Source organism: Amblyomma maculatum, chromosome 5 (genome assembly GCF_055883805.1).
Source record: "Amblyomma maculatum isolate TAMU_Amacu chromosome 5, ASM5588380v1, whole genome shotgun sequence".
Taxonomy (NCBI): domain Eukaryota; kingdom Metazoa; phylum Arthropoda; class Arachnida; order Ixodida; family Ixodidae; genus Amblyomma; species Amblyomma maculatum.
This window is the reverse complement of record NC_139348.1, coordinates 80,239,101-80,262,914: the sequence shown is the minus strand read 5'-3', so window position 1 is coordinate 80,262,914 and position 23,814 is coordinate 80,239,101. Positions and strand designations below refer to the sequence as shown.

Below are 23,814 nucleotides of genomic sequence, written 5' to 3'. Positions count from 1 at the left end.
CTGCGCGCACAATTCTTACATCCAGATTTGAAAGCAAGAAAACAAGCCATTATTTATGAAATGGCACTATGCAGAAACATCTAGAGTCTATAGAGATATCCATGCAGAGATACAGAGATCGCCAAGCGATATGTACTGTAAACTGTGAAAACCATATCTGTAAGCACAATCCTACTCAATGCAAAAATAATTGCCTAAAGTTCTAAAAATGAAACAGAAAAAATAAACTACAAGACCGTTTACACTAACATCAGTAAATTGTTACGTTAGGGAGCGATAACATATTACGATGTTCTTGCTGATGATAGTGGGGAAAACCTTGCTCTGCACTCACTCGATTCGAAGGTCTTGTGGAAACGCAGCGAATACTTTTTGAGTATCCGCAACATACTGGCGTACGTAGACCACGTGACCTGTGAGAAGTACAGGTCGCGGTTCCCTGGCAGCACCTTGACCAGCGCCGAGCAGGAGCCGTCACCGACGACCTTGCGGCTGACACGGCGCTTGAGAGCACCTTCCAAGTCTTCGAGGTCACCATCCACGTTCAGGAACCTGGCGAAGAATACACGAGATACATGAGTCGTGCGAAAGGCTTGGAAGCTTACGGGAGTACACATACGTAGCCTCTGCTAGAGCAGTTTGTGTTCGTGTTTCCTGTCATTCCCCGCCGGAAACCTTAGTCCGGTGAAATCTACCTCCTCCCTTTCAACAATTTTTACATGTTATCGAAAGTAATTCATGCCTGCGCATTGCGTATTTTACACTGTAGTGTACACTCAGACTGATGAGGAAAGACTACCGAACAGTGCAACATTATTGTGCAGCAAAAAACACCAAATTCAGTCTTTTTACAACAAAAATACTGGGAAATAAATGCACAGCCTTTATGGGATATCACGAAGGGAACCCAGAGCTACCGGAACATAAAAATACATCAAAGAATCTGTCTGTCTCCCTCTGTGTGCGTGTGCGTGTGTGCGTGTGCGTGTGCGTGTGCGCGCGTGTGTGTGTGTGTGTGCGTGTGCGTGTGCGTGTGTGTGTGCGTGTGCGTGTGCGTGTGCGTGTGCGTGTGCGTGTGCGTGTGTGTGTGTGTGTGTGTGTGTGTGTGTGTGTGTGTGTGTGTGTGTGTGTGTGTGTGTGTGTGTGTGTGTGTGTGTGTGTGTGTGTGTGTGTGTGTGTGTGTGTGTGTGTGTGTGTGTGTGTGTGTGTGTGTGTGTGTGTGTGTGTGTGTGTGTGTGTGTGTGTGTGTGTGTGTGTGTGTGTGTGTGTGTGCGCGCATCCTTGAGTTCTGTGCTTGAGGCGCAGAACTCAAGGCCTCATAATTTTGAGTCAGATTTAGCACGACACCAGAGATTAAATCTGATGTCGCGGGTTCAGTACCGCCTATGGCCTGACTTCTCTTCTACTTCCTACTCGGATACTTTTCCGCCATATAAGGATTACAATTAATAAATTAACATTCATCAGTATCTACAAATTGCTTTATGCTTTCCTTGGTTTTGGTGGTTGTTGGCATCCTCCACACGAAATTTATCTTAGCATCTGGTGATGTTACAAAATCAATTTAGTTGTCGAAAGCACTAACCTAATATTTGCTCGTCAGTCAGCTTATTTTCATAATTGTGGAGTTCTGTTAGTGAGTCGAACGGCGCGGGATTGGTGCCCTGCGGTGGATGCGCCATTTTAATAAAGCCGAAGTTAGAAAAATTATAAAGGCACTTAAGCTGCGCCCTAAAGGTATAGTGCATTAGAACCTTTGGCCCTCTTTATTGATGGGCTTACAAATTAGCATAATTCTGCGATACCACCTCACGTGTGAGGCCCCTCAAGGTACATAAAACCCCAATTTTTACTTAGCAGTAAGCATGTCTTGTGTGGACCAGTGGGTAACATCTCTGGTTTCCAAATTAAAAGTCGTGGATTCAATTGTTCCTTGAAATGTCAAATTCTTTGTGTACTCTAAACTCGTCTCTTCGTCACTGTAAATTATTTGAGCTCTGAACTGAACTTCTAAATCACATTACTCTTGTTTTCTTCATTTTCGTTTGACGCATAACTTCAGGTTTTATGTGAGATTTGTGGGGTGTTAGAAGTTCTCTCACGAGGTCGCGTCGCTTTAACCTCATTACACTGTAGCCCAGAGCAGTGATCATTAGAAGTGAGTCAAAGATGGGCACTTGCAAATTGTTGGTATGTCTTACTACTCCATTGTCGAGTCTAGTGAGTAGCATGTGGAAGATCTGCATTCTACGACCGACCTTTTCCTGATTAACACAGACGAGACAATGGCTTTTACATGCTCTAACTGCAGTAGTTCTTATCTTCACATCTTCTTCAAGAGAGAAAAGATGATTCATAAGAAATGACATCAATATGTAACACATAGATAGGGCCCACAAAGATGCATCGACATCATCGTCACCGAATGATCAGTGGTAATAATGAATGATTATCAGCAGCTTCTGTATTATCACCTTTCCCTCCACATGTCACTGTCAAATATGATAGTCCGAGTGCTGGGGAAGGCGGCATGGTTGCCGTAGAGGTGGCTTCGCCGTTCTTTCGAAAAGCGTGCACGGGCAGGGACCATGCAGTTAACGAGCTGTAACGGGTCTGACCAAGTACTAATATACCACGAAGCCAAGGCTTCCGAGGGAACGTGACATTGGTACCAAAGCCGTGTACGCAGTTAATTACTTAGCCCGTGAGCTTTCATAGCACCCTGCAGCTACGGTTACCAAGCGCATGGCCAGGATTTGGTCAATGTTCAAAAATAAAAAGTTAATACAGACGCAAGAAGTCTTGTGGACACTGCGCGTGTGTTGCTCGATATCGTGTACGCACAAGCACTAAGCAATGCCGTAATTGAGTCGGGCGTGCTCAATGTGTAATTAGACACTCTTCAATAACGCCGCGGTCCTGATTCCTATCGTTCAAAGTAGAACTCATGTCAAGTTTTCGTCACATTATTTTACCACGGCGTCAAGGAACATTCTTCCTCGGCGTACCACTGGACATAAGAAGTCTGTGTCTGTAGACTAAGGACGAAGGATGTGCTGCATTGATGCAGCAGTTATTGGCGGCCCTCAGGTATTGGTGGCATACTTTCAATTCCCCTGGATGGCATGTTACTGCGGCAAATAGCGAAATACTAGCGACAACGTTGGAATGTTCTTTCGCATTCGCTCTCCGTCGGTATGATTACGAATAGGGCCGTTCATCACAACACCCTTAATATATTCCACAGTGCGAATGATCGACATGGAACACTTAAATTCTTCGAACAATCTAGCAACGAGCTTTCGCAGTTCACGGTCAAAAGTAGAACTTAACACAGTAAAAGAAATCATATATGCCCGTACTATACACAGTGTCTACCAAGCCGTAGAGCCAGCACTCCCTAACGAGTATTTTATAACGCCATAGAGTTAAAGGCCCTGTCCTCCAAAAAATCCCGCATCGGTATAGTAGGAAGCGTCAATTAAGCTGTGTCGTCATATTCTTAAATGCGCAGTTTAAGTGTCTCTACTTTGAATTCCAGCCCCCTACTGCGGATCGGCAACATTTATTTGAACGGCACAGAACCGCCGTGCCTGCTGCAGCACTGAATTGCCACTGCGCGAGCCAAGAACAGCTCTCCTTTTCGGAGCTCCTCACGGGAAGAAGTCTGTGTGGGGTGAGGGAGAAAGTAGTTCGCAAGGCGTTAGTTTAGCTTGTCGCAAAAATGAAAATGCGAAGATGAACCACAAGCACCTCCAACTGGTTGAAAACTTTTTCCAGCTAACCCCCTTGCCTTTCTCTTTCCCTCTCATTCCACTACTCTGGCACACTAGTGTCGTAACCGCTCCGATCTGAGACAGAAAGCACGACAGCAGACGTTGATTGAACCTAACGTTGCCAGAAGCAACTGGCGAACAGCGCGACACCCCGCCAGTACAATTATCAAACGGCCTATATAGTCACACAAACTGCGCAAACCCGGCTGCCATTGAATTTTATACCAACCTTGTTCAATAAACGTTTTTGTCGTCATACCGGCTGGTTCTTTTCATCGCCTGCATTTTTGTATCTTCTTCCAGAATACGTAACGCCCTTGTTTGTCTTAAAGAGATAAGGAGTAGAAGTAGGCAATGGTAGAAGCGAAGAAACGAGAACGCGACGAGAAGTGGTTTCGATTTGACTGTTACCGCCTTGAAAGTGTAGATCGCGAGAGTTCATTTGCGTCACTTCCGACGGGATAGAACAAGCCCCCAGTCTGTGTCCAAAGGTAACGTATTACATCTTACGCCCCAATATTATCCCTTACCTCCGCGGCTCATTTGTATGGTCAAGAATTGCTTTTCTCGCTTTACGCTCCTCCAGCGCAAGCTTTCGCGCATGTTTGAACAGGTACACCGCTTGATCATTCCGCGGAACTCTGTTGCACTTGATCGTAAACTCCAGCTTGTTAAGTATTCCCGAAAACCAAGAGCGCACTCCGTGCTACTTAAAGACGCAACGCCGCAAACTCAATCGCACGCGCAAACGATTCTACTTACAACAAGTCGGTAGCGTTCACGTACGACCAGCTTGGAAAATACGTGGTGTATCCGTTCCTAGCATCGTCAAGCCCCGCTAGCTGGTTTAAGATCAGATCCACCTGCGATGAAGCGGTCGCATACCATGAGTGCAACCAGGAATACTTCACAAAAAAAGCAACTACACTGGCAAATATTTGACGGCAAACAATCTCACCTCCGAATGCAAATTAAATGCTAGATTCCTCTCTACGAGGCACTTTCATCATTTCCTTAAACGCCTCAAAGTAGTTCCAGTAAACTCTTCCACTTTCAAAGTTTTAAATTCGCAAATGTATTTCATACAATGTCCAGCTATAAACTTTTTATTAGCTTTGTTCTATTGTATACGCGGAACGTCTGCGCAATTTCTAGTAAAAACGCTTCAACACCTAAACAATGACAACAAAGTGACTGCTTTTTACCCTACTGTTAAGTCGTGACCTTGTAAAGCAGTTAATGTACACCGCTCTGTCAATATATAGATATTACCTTCGGTCGTTAGACGAATGTAAAAATGTTATTAGTATTATGGATACAATGAAGTAAAGGAGAAAGCCTAGCGTAATGCACATGTCAGAGCACTTTACATAATAGAAACACACATACCTGGTGCCAGTAGGGGCTGGTCGATCTGTACTGGGCTGCCTGTTCGTTCATGTAGCGCACATTTTCGCTCAAGAAATGGAACAGCTTCTTGCAGTACGCCGTCTCATTTTGGCAGTAATCAGCCCACTGGTTTGCGAAGTGCATTCGGATAAGGTCTTTCGTGAGGTAGCCTTCGAGGAATCCTGCCCCGTAGGCTTGGTACTCGTCCGGTAATTTCTCATTGGTGTAAATTTCCAAGTAGGCGAATCTGTCAGGACGAGAAAAAATGCAATAAAAACGTGAACATCCGAAATACAGTGTAACACATTATTTTACTTTGCTTTAGGGGAAGACGCTTCTCCAGTTGTCTATACTTTTCCTTCAGTGCTTGCAAGTAACTAAGGAAGAATGTGTTAGAATGGAATATTTCTCCTGACAAATACCTACTCTACTTGTGTTGACCAAATTTAGTATGCGAACTTCTAAAAAGAAACTCAGCTTTATAGAAACAATCGTGCTCTTGAGAAGCCTAACGTTCTCTAAAGTATGTTCTCAGTGTATATGTTTTATTATATTCTTGCTTATTTCCTAATAACCTTACGTACTTGGGTTTTTTAGCTGCGCATACAATGCAGCAAGTGATATGCCATATCAGAGCAAGAGGTAAGGTTTACATTAGTTCGCTACAAGAATGCCTCTCCAAGTCTCTCAAATAACTACTCTAGTCTGAACAAATATTTAATCAGTCATAAATGCAGTTCGAAGCGTTTGCATTGCGATTACATTTTCGGTTCTAGGCAAAAATGATAGTGAATGTGCTTTGACGTGAAGTGACCAACTTGTCCAAGGGCTCTACACAATTCGCGTTTTCGTTTCAGTATTGTGTCCTCTTTAATCACTCTGTCAGTATAAAATTGCTATCTAATATACTATAGATCTTAGGCCCGCGTGGGTGATTGTCAGCTCCACAGTCCAGTGAAACGAGATTTATGCAGCCCTTGATGCAGTGCGCCTCTCTTGAGTGAAGTGTATGGGGTTTTAAAAAGCTCCCCAAATTACTTCTTCTTCCAGAGAAAATATCCGTATTTACCTTCATGAGTGAATAAGGGGCGTTAGGCTTCATGAATACTGCTCCTACCTGCTGGGAAAAAGCTAATTTGCAGTACTCTCGCCCATAAAAGTGATCAAGATATGATGTAGCCACGAATCTTTTTCTTTTTTCAGTTTGGTGCTCCCGGACACGTTTCAAATCACAAAGGCTAAAACGTCTCTCATTTTAATTAATTACCTCCACTGCCTGTTTTAAACCAATTTTGAGGTTTAAATATGCTGCCGAGAATGATGTTTTTTTTGTTTTTCACAGTACCCTGTTTCGCTGATGGCGTTCTCAAACGAGCCCCATGCGACAACGTCGTCACTGTCTCGTGGGCGCCCTACAACCACCTCGAAGGCTGCCGGCACTGTACGGAGCTTGACCCAGGCATCGAGACCCAGGGATTCTCGGCATAGCACTGCAATGACTGCAAGCGCCAGCGGTGCCGTGTAACGGCCCATGTTCCTGGTGAAATTTCCTGCAGCAATACAAAAACGCGGGTGTGATCCATCTGATCGCAAGTATTCCATCTTACTTCTTTCGTTTTCACAAAACGTTTATTCACAACAAGTGCGCAACAATACAATGGCCTAATGCACACAAGGAGGCAGTCGCACTCAACTCTGACACGCCGATCACTAATGATCACGGAGCACGGGATAAGTTGGGTGAGTTGGGCGAGTTGGTAAGTATTCATGGTTATTGAGCGCGAAAAAACGAACGCGGCAGAGACGACATTACGACACTAGTCCCTTGTCGACACATGTGTGGCATTGTCTTCTCTGCCGTAATCGTCTTTTCACGCTGTTTACTATGAATGCTCACGGAGAAGAGTGTTAGTGGGAATGTTTACTTTAGACGACATACCAGCAGTAGTAGCGAACCAGGAACGAATCGCTTCACACCTCGCGTGCCTATGTTGCCAAAAAGTTCAAAGAGTCTTTTACGCACTTGCGAGAGCACTGAATGGGATAACTCAAAAGAAATATAAGACATCAGTGGCCTACAATTATTACCTTACTGTAGCTTTCAGAGGTAAACTCATGTTTTTAAATAAAGTAACCGTTAGTTCACTGAATTAATTAATAACACTAGGATTTAGTGGCAGATTTATTGGCACATAAGAAGCGTTTATACATAGATGGCTGTTTTATGCTACTACTTCGAGAGATGCGATAGAGAATATGAGGCTCCCCAAGCAAAACAAAAAATGTAGCTAACCACAAACGATGCGAAGCATCCTATTTGATTAGCAATTTACCGTTTCACATTTCAATTGTACATTGAAGTGGTTGTTGTATTTTGCGAAGCAAAAATCGGACTATGCTACAAGACCTGTAAACACAGTACTGCGCAATGCAATCAGGAGCAATGCAGATAGTGGCAGATACACTATTTGTGTTGCGCAAGATTAGCCAAAGTTTCACTGTTTGGTAAGATGGATTTACTTAGCTTATGGCAACAGTGCACAACGTTGAAGTGAACCCGAGAAGTTATTCCGACACGACCTAACTGCCGTGCCTCTCTTTTCATATTCCCGTCCACGTAGTACGCTCTTGCCATAAATGAAACACCGGCAAGCTCAAGGTGTTTTGCAAGAATTTTTGCATAGTATTGTTTGGTGGTTTGATATTGAAAGAGTTACACCGAGTCCACCAATGTTTTAAACGTCTCTAGTTGTTTTGCGTTTTGGGGGGAAAGGGAAAAAAGGAAAACTATGTAATTTCTTGACGGACACATTCACATACAATTAACGGAATATAGTTGGAACCGCATATGGTTTGAATACCTATCCCAAGCCAGCCTCTGGCATAACTAGCAAACCGATCTCGTATAGAAAGCCAAATGGTATGAAACCACGCCCAACGCTGCACAAATGTTGCGTCATAAATTTGATACGAAGTCACGTGATATTGTTTGCTGGGCATACAAGGATTACAAGATTTTGCTGAGCTCTCAACCGCTTGATGAGCCTTTTGTGCTACAGCAGTATAAGCACTTAATTCGAATTCCATAGACATTCCAAGCGGGTACTCAATGCAGCGAAATACCACAATTCGCGCGTGACTTTTATAATATGTAAAGCTGTACATCATTGTACAGGCAAGGTCGTAAAGAAACCAAACAAGGCTCCAGTGGGAGAGTCAGTCTGCTAGAAAATATTTCGACAGGTGTATTTCTTCATGTCAGGGCGGTGAGTGGCGGGCTCCCGCCCACTCTTCGCTCTGTTTATTTAAACTACACAAGTGATGCCCCTGCTGTCCGAAAAAAAGCTAGACATGTCGCAACGCTCCGTGCTGGACTGATGTCCCCTCTGCACAAATGTTCGGTCTGCTTTCACTTTAGGTAAACATGGATCCTCTAAACCCATCTTTAATGAAATCAGAACTGTTTATGTTACAGAACAGAAAAAAGGACAAAATGAGCCTATTATCAGATGTTTGAATTCAAAAGTGTTCTTTTCTGCCCGTTTTCAATTAGACATAAATTTACAACAATATTTAAAGTTCGCGGCGTACAGTATTCTCCCAGAATAAAAATTTTAAATTCTTGCTCCACAGAATCCAGGCCAAATCAAATAGTTTGCGTACCGGCTCCAGCAGGTAACTTAGGCAACTAAGCGGCCAACTTTCCCGTCCACCCGCCGCCGGACACCCACCGGTATAAGAATGGGTACAAGCGTCCCCCGGTCTGGAACCCGGCTCTCACAGGGGTGTGCGCTTGGAATAGGCTCTGCAAACCCCGCTGCGCTCCTTCTGGGGCAAAATAGTTTCGAACGCTTCAGCCTGCAAAGGTGGTTCGAGTTACGGTGTTTCATGAGGTTCAGAACTTAAAAACGAGTCGTGTACTGCACACGCTTGAGATTAGGTCAATTGATAAGGGCACACCGCAGGCCTGAGTACAGCTATGGACCGGCTCTTCACCAACCACGAAACCACGCTTCATTATTGGGAGCAAAGACTCTATCCTCCACCACACGCTTCCCACTCAAGGAAACAACGAACTACCTGAAAAAAGCTGCAGGTTCGCACATTCCCTTCCTCAGCTTTGTTTGCCCTTATTGATCCAGGCCAATACAAGCCCAAATGCACCCTTTCTGAGGCTCCGTAAGCCAACTTCAGCCCCATTTTATACCTCTGCCGGGAATTCCCACTACCATCTCACTGGAACCTCGCTGACATAGAGAGTTGAGAGATCGCTGTCTTCATTGCCAAATCGACCTCATAAAGATGGCAAGTAGAATAGGCTAGAAATGGTGCCGCACGCCATGGACTGTCGGCCAGCACTCGGAATCAAGAGTCAGACCAACCTATGGATTTGGCACCGTTGCCATGCCTCATCAACATGTGTTTTTTCCTGCCTACCTTCTCTGTTGCACTCAATAACGTGCTCGTAGGCTCGCGCGTTCTTGCAGAATCCGCGTTTGTTGTCTTTGCAGGTGATCTTTCTAACGTTACCAAATATAGCATCCTCGCTTCTTGTGCCTCCTTAGATCGGCCTCCACCTGGAACATGTCACTCAACTGGACAGCAAGAGAAATAAAAAAAAACGAAGTATTGTGCTGGAACGCCGATAACAGACGAATTTTCGGTCTCCTGCACGATAAATGTACTCGTTGCTGCCACGTTCGAGATTGCAAGTCCAAAAGGGCGCCTCGCCTAAGCATGAGATCAGAGCTTTGAAAAGAACGTGTGCATTACTGCAGTGGTTTACTGAAGGGTTTCGACAGCAACATTATTGATTTGATTACTGTGCTTTACGAACACACGGTTTTTTATAAAGCTACGTCTTTCCTTGCAAATGCTACTCGGCATCACATGGAAGTAATCCATGTTGATTTAAAAATAGCTGCTTGATCAGCGTCTTCTCTGTGCTAAATCAAGCCAACGATCAGTACAGTCATAAACTTTATTAGCGTGAACACGGCAAAGCGTACCGCACTGTACAATCAGCGCAGCCTAGCGAGAACTGACAGACAGGTCTCGTGCGATATACGGGCAACTAAGGCTCTTAGATGAGGGAATGCACTCCCTGCCGTCCATGTGGTCTGTTGCATCGTCTAGACGAGCAGTCTGGTGCATTGCTATCTACAACACGTGGCAATAACAGCTACGCTGAAAAATGTTGAGAGAGAAAGAGCAATGGCATTCCTTGAGAAGTCGACACAATTCAATTTACTTACTGTCGTGCGTGTTGAAGAAGCCATATTAAGGACATTATTGGAAACACTTCTATTTTAAAACATCATTTTATTATATTTTTTTGTCGAGCCTGGAAGGTCGACCTGGAATTAACGGCAGCGTAGGCCATTTTTAAAAGCATCTTAGCGGCGATAATATAGTTTATAGTCTGAAAATAACCGTATGCCTTTTTTTCTTCGCCCTTGATTACGAATGAGCGCGCACGACATCCAGGCACTCTTGCCGTATAGGAAGACGTGTTACCTCAGCGGCTGGAAACCGGCGTCAGATTATCGCTTTACGGATGGATGAGAAGGCGAAGAGAAAGCCATGCCGCTGATTGCTCGACTTTTGTTATCAGCGATCTCTTTACGGAAGGGACGGCGAGAGGAAGAAAAGGGGCAGGGAGCGAGTCCGCTTGTCTAGTAGCCTTAGCCGCGCGTATACCTCGCATGCGAAATCATTGCCGGCGGACGCTGGGCTCCGATGATTGTACAGCGCGGTACGCTTCGCTGTGTTCCCACTAATAAATTTTATGACTGTACGTTCGGCCGTTGATATATAGAAGAAGACGTGGTTCGTAGTTTTTGTGGTGCACCATAATGAACAAAAAATGCAAATAACCTGCTGAATATTGTTTTATTACGTGGAAGCGAGGCATTTGATGCTTGCATCACAGTCATCCTGGTATACGACGAATGGCCGCGGTGGTCATTTTCATGCCAAGGTTAAAGTAAAGGTGAAAGGACCTCCTTGCAAATTAGCTACTTTGTATAGAATGCTTCCGTAGCTTTCGGAAAAAAACAGTTTGCGGTATTCAGGCCAGAATTTGCTAGTTAATTTCAATTTTAAAAACAACTCCATGTTAGCTGGTGGCTATACTGACTTTTCCTTGACAGAAAGTAATACATTTACATCTAGGAAAAGAGAAGTGGACGTCGGTCTACAAGGTGTTCCTTTCGGGTAAGAGAGCACCTTTCAGAAAAAAATATGTCAATCTTAAAAAAAACAATTAGTGGTCTACAATAAAGATGACCTCTTTGTTTTGGATTCAGAAAATTGAAATGCACAATTTTATTACTTTTCTTTAAAAAAATACTAACTTATGTCAGCAATGATAACTCATAATTACCTCCTCACAACAAACATTCATTTTGTAGTAATATGTATTAGGATGCAGCTGTTCAATGAAAAATTAACTGCAACATCAATTGTTGCTTTATTGAAATATTCACCAAAACAATGGCTTTAAATAACGAAGGTTATTAAAATGAACGCTGCAATATAAACATTTGTCGTACGATTTTATTTTTGTGGTTATTTGCACAACCCAATAAATGACGAATAAGTGTGCAAAGTTTCATTAAAATAACTATTTCGGGAAAAACGCTATGAATATTCGCGTGAGACGAGGTAGGAAATTGAGTTTTGAGAAAAAAAATATAAACGAGTTCCCACCGTTGCACATGTCGTACAGCATTGTCCAAGAGGGTTCAAGTCGGCTACATTTATAGCCAAGGTCCTCTTAATCTTCTCTTTATTCGATTTTGCCTGTTAAACTGCTCTTTTTGTTTCCTCCCGTTTTTTGTGGCATCGATATAGTGACAGGAGGATTTCTTGGCTCGCTGTTGGTCGTCTGTCAAGCAAGCTTTCAAACGAGCTTTCACCTTTCTCATCTAATTAAAGCCCGAAAACAACAAGGTGAAGAAAGAGAAGTACATGAGTCTCTGAACAGGTAGGCAGCACGTTCAGGGGGGTTCAGTTCGCGCGGGAAAGCTGCAGTGTACACCACCTACGTGGTCAAAACTTTATGCATCTCTTTTGTGAACATTTTTGTTCTTAAATGAAAACAAAATAGAAATTCATGAATGGAAGTAGTGTAATTATAAAACTTAGGGATTAAGAAGCACAAAAATGCAAGCGCACTGAAACAGTGAAATATATTTCGTACGTTAAAACCTAAAATAACAGTTTGGGTTTACGAAAATATTTTCCAACCTTCTCTGCCTTCGGAATGGTTTAATTCGGAAATATAATTTTGCGATTCACTTAAAAATGTATATATGATCTGATTGAGTAAAATTTAAGACCACAAGCAGCCTGCGGGTTCATCAACTTGCAACCTAGAAGGTCAAAATATAATCGGCCCTATTCTGAGCGTTTTAAAGCGAAAGTTTCACTGGGCTAGCTGCGCGCGTTTCGCGTACGCAACAGTTTGTTTCTTTTTTTCGCGATGTTTATTACCTCTGAGCATAAAGGATATAATATGTGGATGAATGGTATGTTAAAATAAATAAACGTTAGCTGATGCAGTGAAGTCCAGGAGTAAATGATCACGCGACGTGAAGCCGATCATAAGCCGCGTGCCTAGTAGCACGCGGCCTGGTATTTTTTTTTCATTGTCTGATCTTGACACATTGCATTTAACGAAAACAAAATTAACAAAATTCGCGCAAATCTTATTTGCATACGCTATTTACATATCACATATGAAAATTCGCGCATACAGAACAAAGGCTCTAGCCTTCAGAGGCTCTCGGAAGGTTCAGCTGCAGCTTTCTGGATTGCCAAAACCTGTCCACGCTCTCCCGTAAATAAATTCTGGCAGGCCATGCATCTTTATCGCGATGGTAAACCCGTTATTCTTGAGCGCCATACACAGTGGAGTCCCATGAGTATAATTAAATCAAATGGTACCCCTTCCTAACTTTTTACGTATAAGTACCGGATGCCATGCTGGTCTAGATAAAAATCTCTCATTATCGTTCTTTGCAGTACATCCCAAAAATATTCTCCTTCCCAAACGTGTAAAAAAGCATGGTCTATTGTTTCTGGCTCTTGCATATTAAAAGTGTGATCCTCAGGGTGTAAGTAATCCCTTTTCCTCCAAACCTGTTTTTACCAGTAAGGTCCTGGTGTGTAATTAAAAAAAGAAGGTTTTTTCTACTGGCATCACCTTTATTCTTTTTTTTTTAACACATCTGCACCTAGGCCGCCATTGTACAAGGCCCTGTACAAAGGCACAGAGAACATAATGTCACATAATGCACGGTTCAATTTCTTTCGTTTTACTGTTGACAAATAATCACTTCAAAACCGCGCAGAAAGGAACCGAACACTTGCTACGACTTCTCTATAAAAGCCTTAATTCCAGAGGAAAAATCTTCAGTTGAAACAACATACTGCGGTAGCAGCTGCCTCAGTCCGACTTGTCATACGGTGCGTAATAAAGGATCAGTTGTGCCTCTAAAAAACTAAAGACAACTGAACAGCTGTCGCAAAAATAGGTTGCCTACTCCTAGGCCACCATCTTTTACTCGTCTGAACAATTTGGTATGGCTGCACCGCTCCCAATCAGACGCCCAAACAAATACGGCGAAATTCCTGTGCAGTTTCTGAACATTTAACGTGAACAGTGCAACACCTGCATTGCATACAAGAGCTTGCTGATAAAGAACAAATTGCAAACTGTTGCCCTAGCAAAAATAGATAGGTTGGTCCCTCTCCACTTTCCAGCTTTGTCCTTTATCTCCTTAGCCTGCCCTCTCCGATACTTTTCACTGTCACGGTACGCCATAAGCGGAACTCTAAAGTATTTATCTGGTATCTGCGTCCAAGGCACACTAGAAGGCCACCTTCCATGCCAAAGTCCGAGGCATTTCGACCAGTTAATTCCACTACCGGCGACGTGATTAAATTAGCGCGCACACTTCACAGCTTGGCATATGCCCCCCACGTCCTCGCTAAAAACAGCGATGTTGTCTGCATACGCTAACAGCTTTACTTCGGCTGCTTGTACATTGAATCCCTGCTCGCCGCCTGCTTCTTCTTCGCACGTGTGGTGCACGGAGCGGGCGGCGCTCCATTCTTATTCTGCGGCTGCTTCACTTCTTCCACATCGCACACCTGCTCCTTTTTCTTCACACACCTGGCAAAAATTATTTGTACCTGTTCATATCGCTGGTCTCCGCGGAGCGCCGCCCGTAATGTCAACAAGTCAACAGCTGTCCCTCACTGCGCATACGCGATGCTCTTAAGCTGCTGCGCCGCTGAGGGGGATATAAGCCATGGAGCAGCCGCTTCCTAGCGAAGGTGTATATATATTGCTGAGAATTGCGGCGAGACTGTAGTGCTGTGTCATGGATGAAGCAACGACGCTTGGTGCAAGCGCTCGCGAGAGTCTACTCATCCTGCCGACATCTCCCACCGTGAAGACGCGGCACGTAGGAGAAATAAGCTCACAGAGCTGAACTAGCGAAGGAAACTCCTAAAGGGCGAGAAGAGAGACTTGTGAAGCGACCACGCGAGGCGGTGGAGAATAAGGTGCGACAAGAACAGCAACAGTGAACCGATTTGGTCTCATCGACGATGGCTACTGCTTTCTTTTTGTATATCGTGGCGTAGCCTAGTTTAGTCACGTTTGCTTTTTTGTTCTTAAATGTGAACCAAAATATACGTACATACTTAGAAACAGTTATTATGATTGGAGATCAAAATATTTGGAAGGAAAAACTGCGACACTGGGAACATATCGAAAAATATTTCGGCATATGGAAACCGAATCTCTTATTGTCGGTTTTGCAAACTGCACAGGGGATGAGATATTTGGTTGTATCCCTGGAACAGATTTCGTCCAGGGAATAGTTCTTTCGGCTAATCATTCAGAAATGGTCGCATAATTTATTAAAATATAATTTGGAGATTCAATTTTTTTTTTTTCAAAAGTACGAAGTTTTAAAACTGAATAATAAAGCAGCCTAATAAATAACGTTGTGGCTAATGATTACAATGCACGAAGAAAAACAGTGATGACCGGTTGGAACAGAACAAAAATTAAATCATTCCGCTTGTTATTTTTGACCCGTCCGGTTTGCGTTCTTCGCCATAAATTTTGAAGGGCCAGTTTTTGATGCAGTTTTCATAAAACCTGAAATCTCCAACAGTGTTTCTGCAAAAATTATCAAGCGATGAAATTTATTAAAGATGCCCGTATGCCAAATCTCCAACTAACGTCAGACGAGCAGCTACTTAGACAAGCGGGTTTTGTATTTTTTTTCTTTTTCATGCGGCGTGGAAAAAGATAAGGCAGCAAGCCAGCACGAAGGTTTGCACATTTGTATATTGCTTTGCTCTGCTTTATTTCGCTGACAAAGAATAAACGTCTTTTTGTTTTTGTTTCTTTTATTTCTTAAATTCCTTAACTGCACACTGAAAGAGGCACGAATACTGTACTCAGCTGCTCTACCAGCCCATGCTGACGTGAGCCTGAAATCATCCCGTTGCGATTTCCGAGGGAAAATGTTTGGGCGTGTTGGTTCATCGTCAATACAGCGAAGCGCTCAAAATCACAAAGGATGAGGAGGGAACAGGACAATAGCGCAAACAGGACTACATCGGCCAAACTGGAAGATGTCTGAACGTTCGGCTGCAAGAGCACTCTAAAAAGGTCGGCAATATTGCCATTGATGGATAGCTAGCTGCGCATTGCAAAAAGTGTGACAGCGAGACGCCTTGCCAGCCTTTGTTCGACAAAACTATTGCTTTGTATCGCCACTGTACCAGCCTAACTAGGGAGATTGTGGAAGCAGCGCAGATAGCACAATCAGGGGATGAATGCGTCTACAAAAAAAGAAAAAAGAAAACAAAAAAAGCGCTATTGTCCTGTTCCCTACTCGTCCTTTGTGATTTTGAGCGCTTCGCTGTATTGACGATTTCCGACACACCGAAACGCCAGTCGGTAAAGGTGGCTCATTAATATTTCAAACACTTTGAACATTATAGCAAACACAAAAGACATTTTGTGCGTTACTTCAAGTCTGCTTGCCGTCTGTTTTCAGAACCTGTTATCTGGACAGCCTAAAATAGGGAAGCAATCTGGTATCCTGAAACAATGATTTTTTCTTGATTTCCTTTATTACAACAGTTTGATGATACATACGGGCCTAGAACCGTAAGCAGAATTCTCAGTCTCTACCGATTACGCGCCACGCATTATATCAATTAATGTATGCGGATAATATTTATGCAGAGAAGAAATGATAAAGAAAGGAAGGGGCATCTGTTGGCAGTGAAACCATGCAAGTGGGTGCCAAACTCAGGCCTTTAGTATTCACTCTATGTGTCGTTGTGTTTGAGTCACTGTGACTGATTGTTTGCGCAAATTTTATTTCTACAAGTGATATAATAGCACTAGGTAGTTTCTCTTGAAAGTGTGATTAGACACTATATTGATTCCCCGGAACAGTGTCTCATTGCTAACGGAACGCGACTGCTGAACCCAGGGGCGCGAATTCAATCTCTGACGCAACGGAGGCTTTTAGATGGAGAGAGGGCACAAGCCCTCGTGCCTACAGCGCCCCGAGGGTTCTACAATTTGTGCTAAAGACAGCTGTTAACGGGGCATGCGTGGCCGTATAAAGAGATGGCCATTGGTCAAGTTCGCTTTTCCCGCTTCGTCCTGCGCTATCCATCGCAAGGGCCATTGCGATGCCATTGCCATTGTCACTTGTGCCATTGTCACTGCCGCTGCAGGCAATGTGAAGTGGCCGGGGCCGCAATATTGTCGCGATAGAATCGGGCTGGCTCGGCGATATAAGCGTGCCTCTTGCCACGAATGTTTAAAGAGCAGCATGTGTATTGGCGAGCCCGCGCTCCATGTTCAAGAACAATAGATTGCATCGCATTTTGTAAACGTACTCACTCGCGAACTTAGTTTCAAGTGCAAGGGGCGCACAGCATGCTGCGGCAGGTATAACAAATTAATCCGATCATGTTTCAACCTGGTATCTAAGAGCCCAACGCGACTGTGAGCAAAACCTTCGAGCAATCAGTTTGCTTCTCAAAGTGAGAAAAAGTACGCTTCGCTTGAACACGAAGCGCACATTATTTTAAACTGGATCCGCAAGAGCAAAATACTCGCCCCTAAAAAAACCATGAGGCAATACCAAAAGAAAAACGCGATGATTGGCAGGATAAAAATATGTTATAAAATGGGAATGGTATGAACCTGTTCCAGCATGCTGGTATTGTTGGCACCGTAATCAGAATCAGTATCTACTAGCTGCTCCATTTTGCACAGTTGTAACACGGTACGTGCGATTTTTAATTCCAGACAGTCTCGAACGACTTGCTGACAAGAGTCCGACGTTTGATTTCCATCGGAAAACCTGGACCCTGCGCCCATCGATACAGCTGCCGGAAAGTAGCCTCGTGCCGGCGGCCATGTTCAGTTATGCTCCGTGAGCATTCCGAATACTTTACGCAATCGGTGAGACGACATCAAGCGTTAAACAATGACACAATCTCCATAGCTGGTCTCTAAGCAGCTGTAAGACTATTGAGTCTTGTTTTCTTCCCTTTCTTGCCTTCAATTTCACTACACACGGACGCGTCCAGAGCCCCGAGCACGGGTTGTTTCTTTTGTTGTCCAGAGGTTCTTCATCTATTTCGCGGTCTTTTCAACGCGCACGCCTGAAGGCATCGCAAGAAAACCGCTATGTACTGCGGTAGCTAGCGCTTATTATAAACACTTTTACAAACGCCTTCTTCTGCTCATTTTGACAAAGCCTGAACCGCAAAAAAAAAAAAAACAGGGACGTAAAAGAGACACCGGACAGCACGCCCTATATTTTCTGCGCTTCAGGCCTCGCCAAAATAAGCAAACTCCACCAAACAGCCCGAGAAACAGCCTTGCTGAACACTGAACAAGGCTCTTGTAAGCACATCGTGAGCAGAAAGGGCGAGCAAACCCTGTCAAACTGAGTACTGTAATACGCTTCGCATTCCAGCATCTCATGCTCCGTTCGCGGAAAGCACAGACTGATTTCAGTATGGGCTATCCATCTTTGATATTACCAGCAAGCCAAAAGATAAATGTGCGTGCGGCATCACTGAGAAAGAGCTACGTCGTGGTGACTGATGGTTGGCATCGACTGCTGAAAGCAAACGATGGAGGTAGCTTGCAAACTCATTTGACCGTTACGCTACTTCCTCTCAGAGCAGAAGCCATAAGCTGGCAACAGGTAATCTGGGGCTGAGAAATGGAATGTACCCACCACAACGCTGCTGCATTGCACGCCCACAGACTTTTAGTTCCGTTCGCGTTGCCGGCCGCTTTGTTATACGCGCGGTAACACGACGATCGCTGTGACATTAACGGCTGACGGACGCAACAGCACCTGATTTAGAAGCAGGAATCGGGCTATTCTATCGCTTCATATCATCAGACCTCTCCGGTATTTTCGCTGCACATGATCAATCGGGATCAATTTATAGCCCGGCGGCCAATTTCATAGGCGCCGCCTTACTCCCCTGTACCCAAGCAGTGTCCTCTAGACAAGGCTGCTCGCCTCTTTACCGTGCGAAGAAAGTGCGCGCTAAGGAACCACTGGGGGTCGAAATTATCCATAGCTCTTGACTACGTTTTTCTCATAGCCCGAGTCTCCGTAATATTTAAAAAGCTGTAAACCAAACAAATTAATGAGAGCAAGACTCCTAAGAGTCCATAAGTTGGTACAGGTACTGTCTAGCATTGTCTGCAGGAGTTCTTTATCACGAAGCAAGGACACATGAGCGTGCCTCCAGTAACCAGCCAAGGAATTTACAAATATTAATTTATCTCTTTAATTACGTGCACCACATCTGCGCATCCAGGTAACTAGAGGAGCACTCCTAGAGATCATATTTTGCGCAGTTATAGTTTTGATGGCAGCAATTAGTAGCACGTTGTAGTATTGTGCTGAATTCTGACCCAACAACAACAATGTCATTTGTCTATACGCAAAAAGATCATCTTGATGCAATCTCCGCATACATTTCAACCTGTTCCTACCACAAAACTAAAGTTGGTGTTCCCTTTTCTAGAACAAACTTTTATGATGCTTAATTGTTTTATTCTTACAACCACCGTTTACTGGCAGGGCCTTACTGTCTTAATCGCTGAAATTTCTGACGTCAGAAACCTAAGAACAGTATATTCTACCATTTTATAAACCCATAAGACTACAACCCATCTTCTTTCTTCGTACAGACCGCTCTGGACAGGAACAATCTACCCGCCAACGCTGTGTACCACTCCGGTCCACATCCTTTCAAGATTACCATCAAAGCTCTTAATTTGAACATTATGTCCACTCTCATGTAATACCGCACACTAGGGGCATTTGAGGAGACAACGAATAAATAACTGTGGACTGCATTTTATTTTATTACTATTTTCTGTATTACCTTCAGGCAGGAAAGTATGTGAAATAACTGAAAAAAAAAATAAAAGATCGGAATGTTTGCTTACCATACCTGAACGCCAGAACATATATTTGTTTAAAACAGTTGCCGAAGGTCTATGATTTGCAGATAGTAGATGTCCGTCGCACGCCGTTTCCCGAGAACAAAAGGAGCAAATTCACTTCTCAAGTTCACAACTAGATGCCTCCTGCCATCTCCAGCACGAATAATAGGGGAATGCTTAACTGCCTAGGGAGTCTAGCCGGTTGCTCTATCTCACAGCCTAATACTTTATTATGCAGCAAACTCATTTCACGGAAAGGGCCTGGAAGGAAGTTAACAGCCTGATATCTATTGGCAGAAGCATAGTTTACCAGTCAGTAATGCAGTGCGCTTCGACTCTAATTGTGACAAATATTTTAATAAATGTCGACACACGTGCTCCCAATGATACCGCGTGGTAAGCTTTAAAAAATGGCGATATACTTCTTACCGGCAAGTCGCGTGATGTAAAGGAGGGCTTTTCTGCTATTTTCCAGAGGTACGCCCACTGGCTGGATGCGGCGCGTCGAGGTTTCGCACGAGGCGCCTTGACCAAGAGCGCTGCTGAGATAGCCGCAGCAAAACTTGTTGGGCGAAATCTGAAACCTGACACCGTTCCTCCCTCGTATCGGCCTCGCCGTGCCGCTTATATCGGGCCGGTCTGCATGGGGAAACCGAGCGTCTGTCGCTTTCACGTGCTGCTTGCTCAGAGATACGCAGCCCACTCGATGAAAACAAAGGAAGCTTCCTTTGCGATTGTTCTTTTTCTTTCGCTGGATCCTTGTTGATTTTATCGAAAGTATGGAATCCTGGGGTCACTATCTTGCGAACAAAGGAAGTGCCGATACCATGTGTAGCGACCTTAGTGAAAGTTGTAAATTTCAGGAGTCACTAATGAAAATATATGTTATCATGCTAACATCGACTTAATATGTTCGACAAATGCAACCAGACCATAAAAAGAAAGACTTATTTCCATAGCGTGTACAGTTTTACGGCGACATTAAGAAAACAAAATGTTGCATGCGTCAACTTGGTTAGTCCTCAACTCGTCTTGTGGCACCGGCATAAAAACAAATGTACGCTATCGTAAAAGGCAGAACGCTATGATAGAAGAGAGGAAGAAAGAACAAAATATCTTATTTGTGTGTTCTGAAACAAAGATACAGTCGAAAGAAAAGTAAAACATCCTCATACAATGTCTAAAGCTCCAAATTGGTGTAGGAATACCATATTTAGATAGACCCGATGTACTTTATTAAACGATGTTTAGAACTGGTACTAACATTAGCACTGTCGAGTATAACGCTATTTATTAATTTAAAAAGTGTCTAAACAAACATTTGCATTCTATATTGTGCGCACGCGTGCATACCATGGCCTGCGATTTCTATTTATTTTATCTTTTTTTTTTGTGAGAAAGGACTCATACCCTCTTCACTACAGACCAACAACAAGAACCAGATAAGAGCGACGGCTCAAACGAGTGCCGTCGCTGTCATTGCCTAAGCTGTTTCATACGATCATAACCAGGTTGCCTGACGTGGGTAATTCATACTAAGTCCGTTAGAGCTGCTTAAAACTGTAAGTTTCCTATACGGGTCTTTCAAGTTCGCCAGCCAACAGAGAGAGTGACGGAGCCTCCAACTGACTATTGATTATCTATAACGTCTTGTAGTGCTTCAATCTAAAAACAAACAGGGCGCATTCAAATTCAGGCATTCTGGTTCAGTGGTCAAAGGCCTTATTCACTTAGCCCCCATGAGGAGGGAGGGGGTGAAACTTTTACTTGTTTTAAACAGATTTAAGAAGGGTGAAAGATCCCCATTAGGCTCGGTTGCTACCATATAGCGTAAGAAGTAAAATTAAGGTAATTGCATCGGCGATACATCGCGTCGTTGTGCCGGAGCTGATCGCGGAGACTACAATTAAACCTCTTTTATTAGAGGTGGTGGTTCTAGGATGGCGCCATATGTACATCGGAATCTGCAGAGCATCAGGCCCATCGCCGCAGAAAATTTGTGGGAGTATCGTGTAAAAAAGCAGTAATTACACATAGTGAAAAAAACGTTACACGAAAGAATGCTGTGCTTTTTCGCTATTATAAATTTAACGGTGAAATACCTGCGCCAATAATTCTGCTAATAAATGTTCGACGACAGCGGCCTAGTTTACTTCGCAGGCATGGAGTTGTCCTCAAATACTCTTATTGCCAAGTTCAGGTACCGAAGCTCTTGGCATGATTTTTGTTTTTAAGAGCGCAAGATCTACTCTTGTTCGCCCATTTCGCGTCCGTCTATCAGTTCGGTACTCGACGTAATCAAACTGCCGCAGCATATTAGTCGAAGTGCTGCCTTTGTAGCCTTCCTCACGTATAATGTTATGACGTCATCACGTAATAGGTGTACAGATATCACGTGAATAGGGTAGTCATAGTGCGACGTCATCACAAGTGTAGCCGCCACGGGTAGCCATATTGTGACGTCATTATGAATAGGTAGTCGCTATAGATAGCTGTATTGTGACTTCGTCACGTAACTAGGTTATGTATATCACATGACCAGGTACCCATGTTGTGACGTCACCATAGGTTTCCACCTCAAGCTCGCGGCCGCCAGGCCAGCAGTTCTCCACTATACTACTACTCATGGGGGCCAAGCCTCGAATCGTACATTCACTTAGCGCTGAGTATTAAAAATGTAATATATTGTGCTAATAAGGTTAACAGCTAGCAAAACCTTAGAAATAATACAGTTTCCAATTATGCGCAGCGCTGAACAAGAGCTCAAATTATACCGTTGTTGCTCTAATGGCAGCATAAGTAGTTAACAGACATGGTAAAGAGTGTTGCGGTGGTATGTTCTTCACTGCCACATGGTGTAAAGTGAGCGAAATTTCAATTATGAATGAATAAATGCGTACTTTTGGTCAGGTCAACCCATTGTGATAAACGATTGGCTTGAAATTAAACAAGGTTGACAACTGGGCAAGTTGGTAAGGGTTCATATTTAACCAGCCAAAGGACGAGACACAGGAAAGAAATTAAACTTTTTTTAATTGTATCATAACGAGCCCCTCATTTCCTCTTCAATTTTCTGCTTAATATTTGGCTTGAGAGGTTTTCTAATATCGCAATGTCATTTGTTGTTATTTATGGAAGTGGTTACGCTGAAAATGTACCCACAAACTCACATCTGTTATGACTTTCAAAATGCGACTTCTCTGAATAAACCTACAATAATGGCTCCACACGTAATCGTTTCAGTCCAGTCGATATATATATATATATATATATATATATATATATATATATATATATATATATATATACATATATGTCAAGGGGGAATGAGGGTGCTCGATATAATACACGAAGGAAAGAAGCCAACAGTCGGCGAGGCCGACAGTCGAGCACCCTCATTCCCCCTTGATTGATCTGCTTGTAGCTTACGGGGGTCTCGGTTCTGGCAGTCTTGAAGCCATACGTAGCGTAAGAGGGTTCTAGCACAGCTTTCGCCCTCGCTCTTGATCACGTTCTACGTGACGCTGGCGGTAGCAAAGGACGTCCCACGTCCGCCGCTATGGCTGAGGGTGGCGCTGGTGAACACTCTCAAGGTTCGTATACAGACAACATAAATACCCAAGAAAGTAGCAGGGGGGACAGCGGCCGATGTAGCTCAGTTGGAAGAGCACCGGACGCGTTATTCGGAGGTCGTGGGCTCGGATCCAACCATCGGCACGTTGTTTTTTCTTCTACTTTGTGTCTAATTATCTTTCCCCTAAATAGATTGCATTACTAATTTCTGTGATTATCCAAGTAAACATTTAAAAAAAAAGACATAAAGTACCATCCCCAACGCTTTCCTTGGCCTCGCCGACTGTTGGCTTCTTTCCTTCGTATATATATATATATATATATATATATATATATATATATATATATATATATATATATATATGTATGTACACATATACACAAGCCTCTACATTTGCAACATAACTCCACGAAACCTAGCGCGCTGACTTTGGGCGACAGGGAAAGTAAACATTCCCTTTCGTCGGCTCCAGAAATAAACTAAGCAATAGGTCGTCGACCTGACATAAATTGGTTCAGGACTTGTGGGGGAGCTCT

General features: G+C 43.6%; 1 protein-coding gene across 1 annotated transcript in view; it reads right to left on the bottom strand.

Annotated features, from left to right (window-relative positions):
- The window catches only part of LOC146188578 (putative phospholipase B-like 2), a 43,166-nt gene extending 22,854 nt beyond the window's left edge, over positions 1 to 20,312 (bottom strand). The window contains exons 1-5 of the mRNA XM_084603857.1: positions 20,134 to 20,312; positions 6,511 to 6,715; positions 5,166 to 5,412; positions 4,539 to 4,639; positions 335 to 552 (exon numbers count right to left, since the gene is read on the bottom strand). Coding sequence (XP_084459983.1) covers positions 335 to 552; positions 4,539 to 4,639; positions 5,166 to 5,412; positions 6,511 to 6,698 — 754 coding nt within the window. The 5' untranslated portion in view covers positions 6,699 to 6,715; positions 20,134 to 20,312. The remainder of the gene's footprint in view (positions 1 to 334; positions 553 to 4,538; positions 4,640 to 5,165; positions 5,413 to 6,510; positions 6,716 to 20,133) is intronic.
- Between the last annotated feature and the right edge of the window lie 3,502 nt (positions 20,313 to 23,814).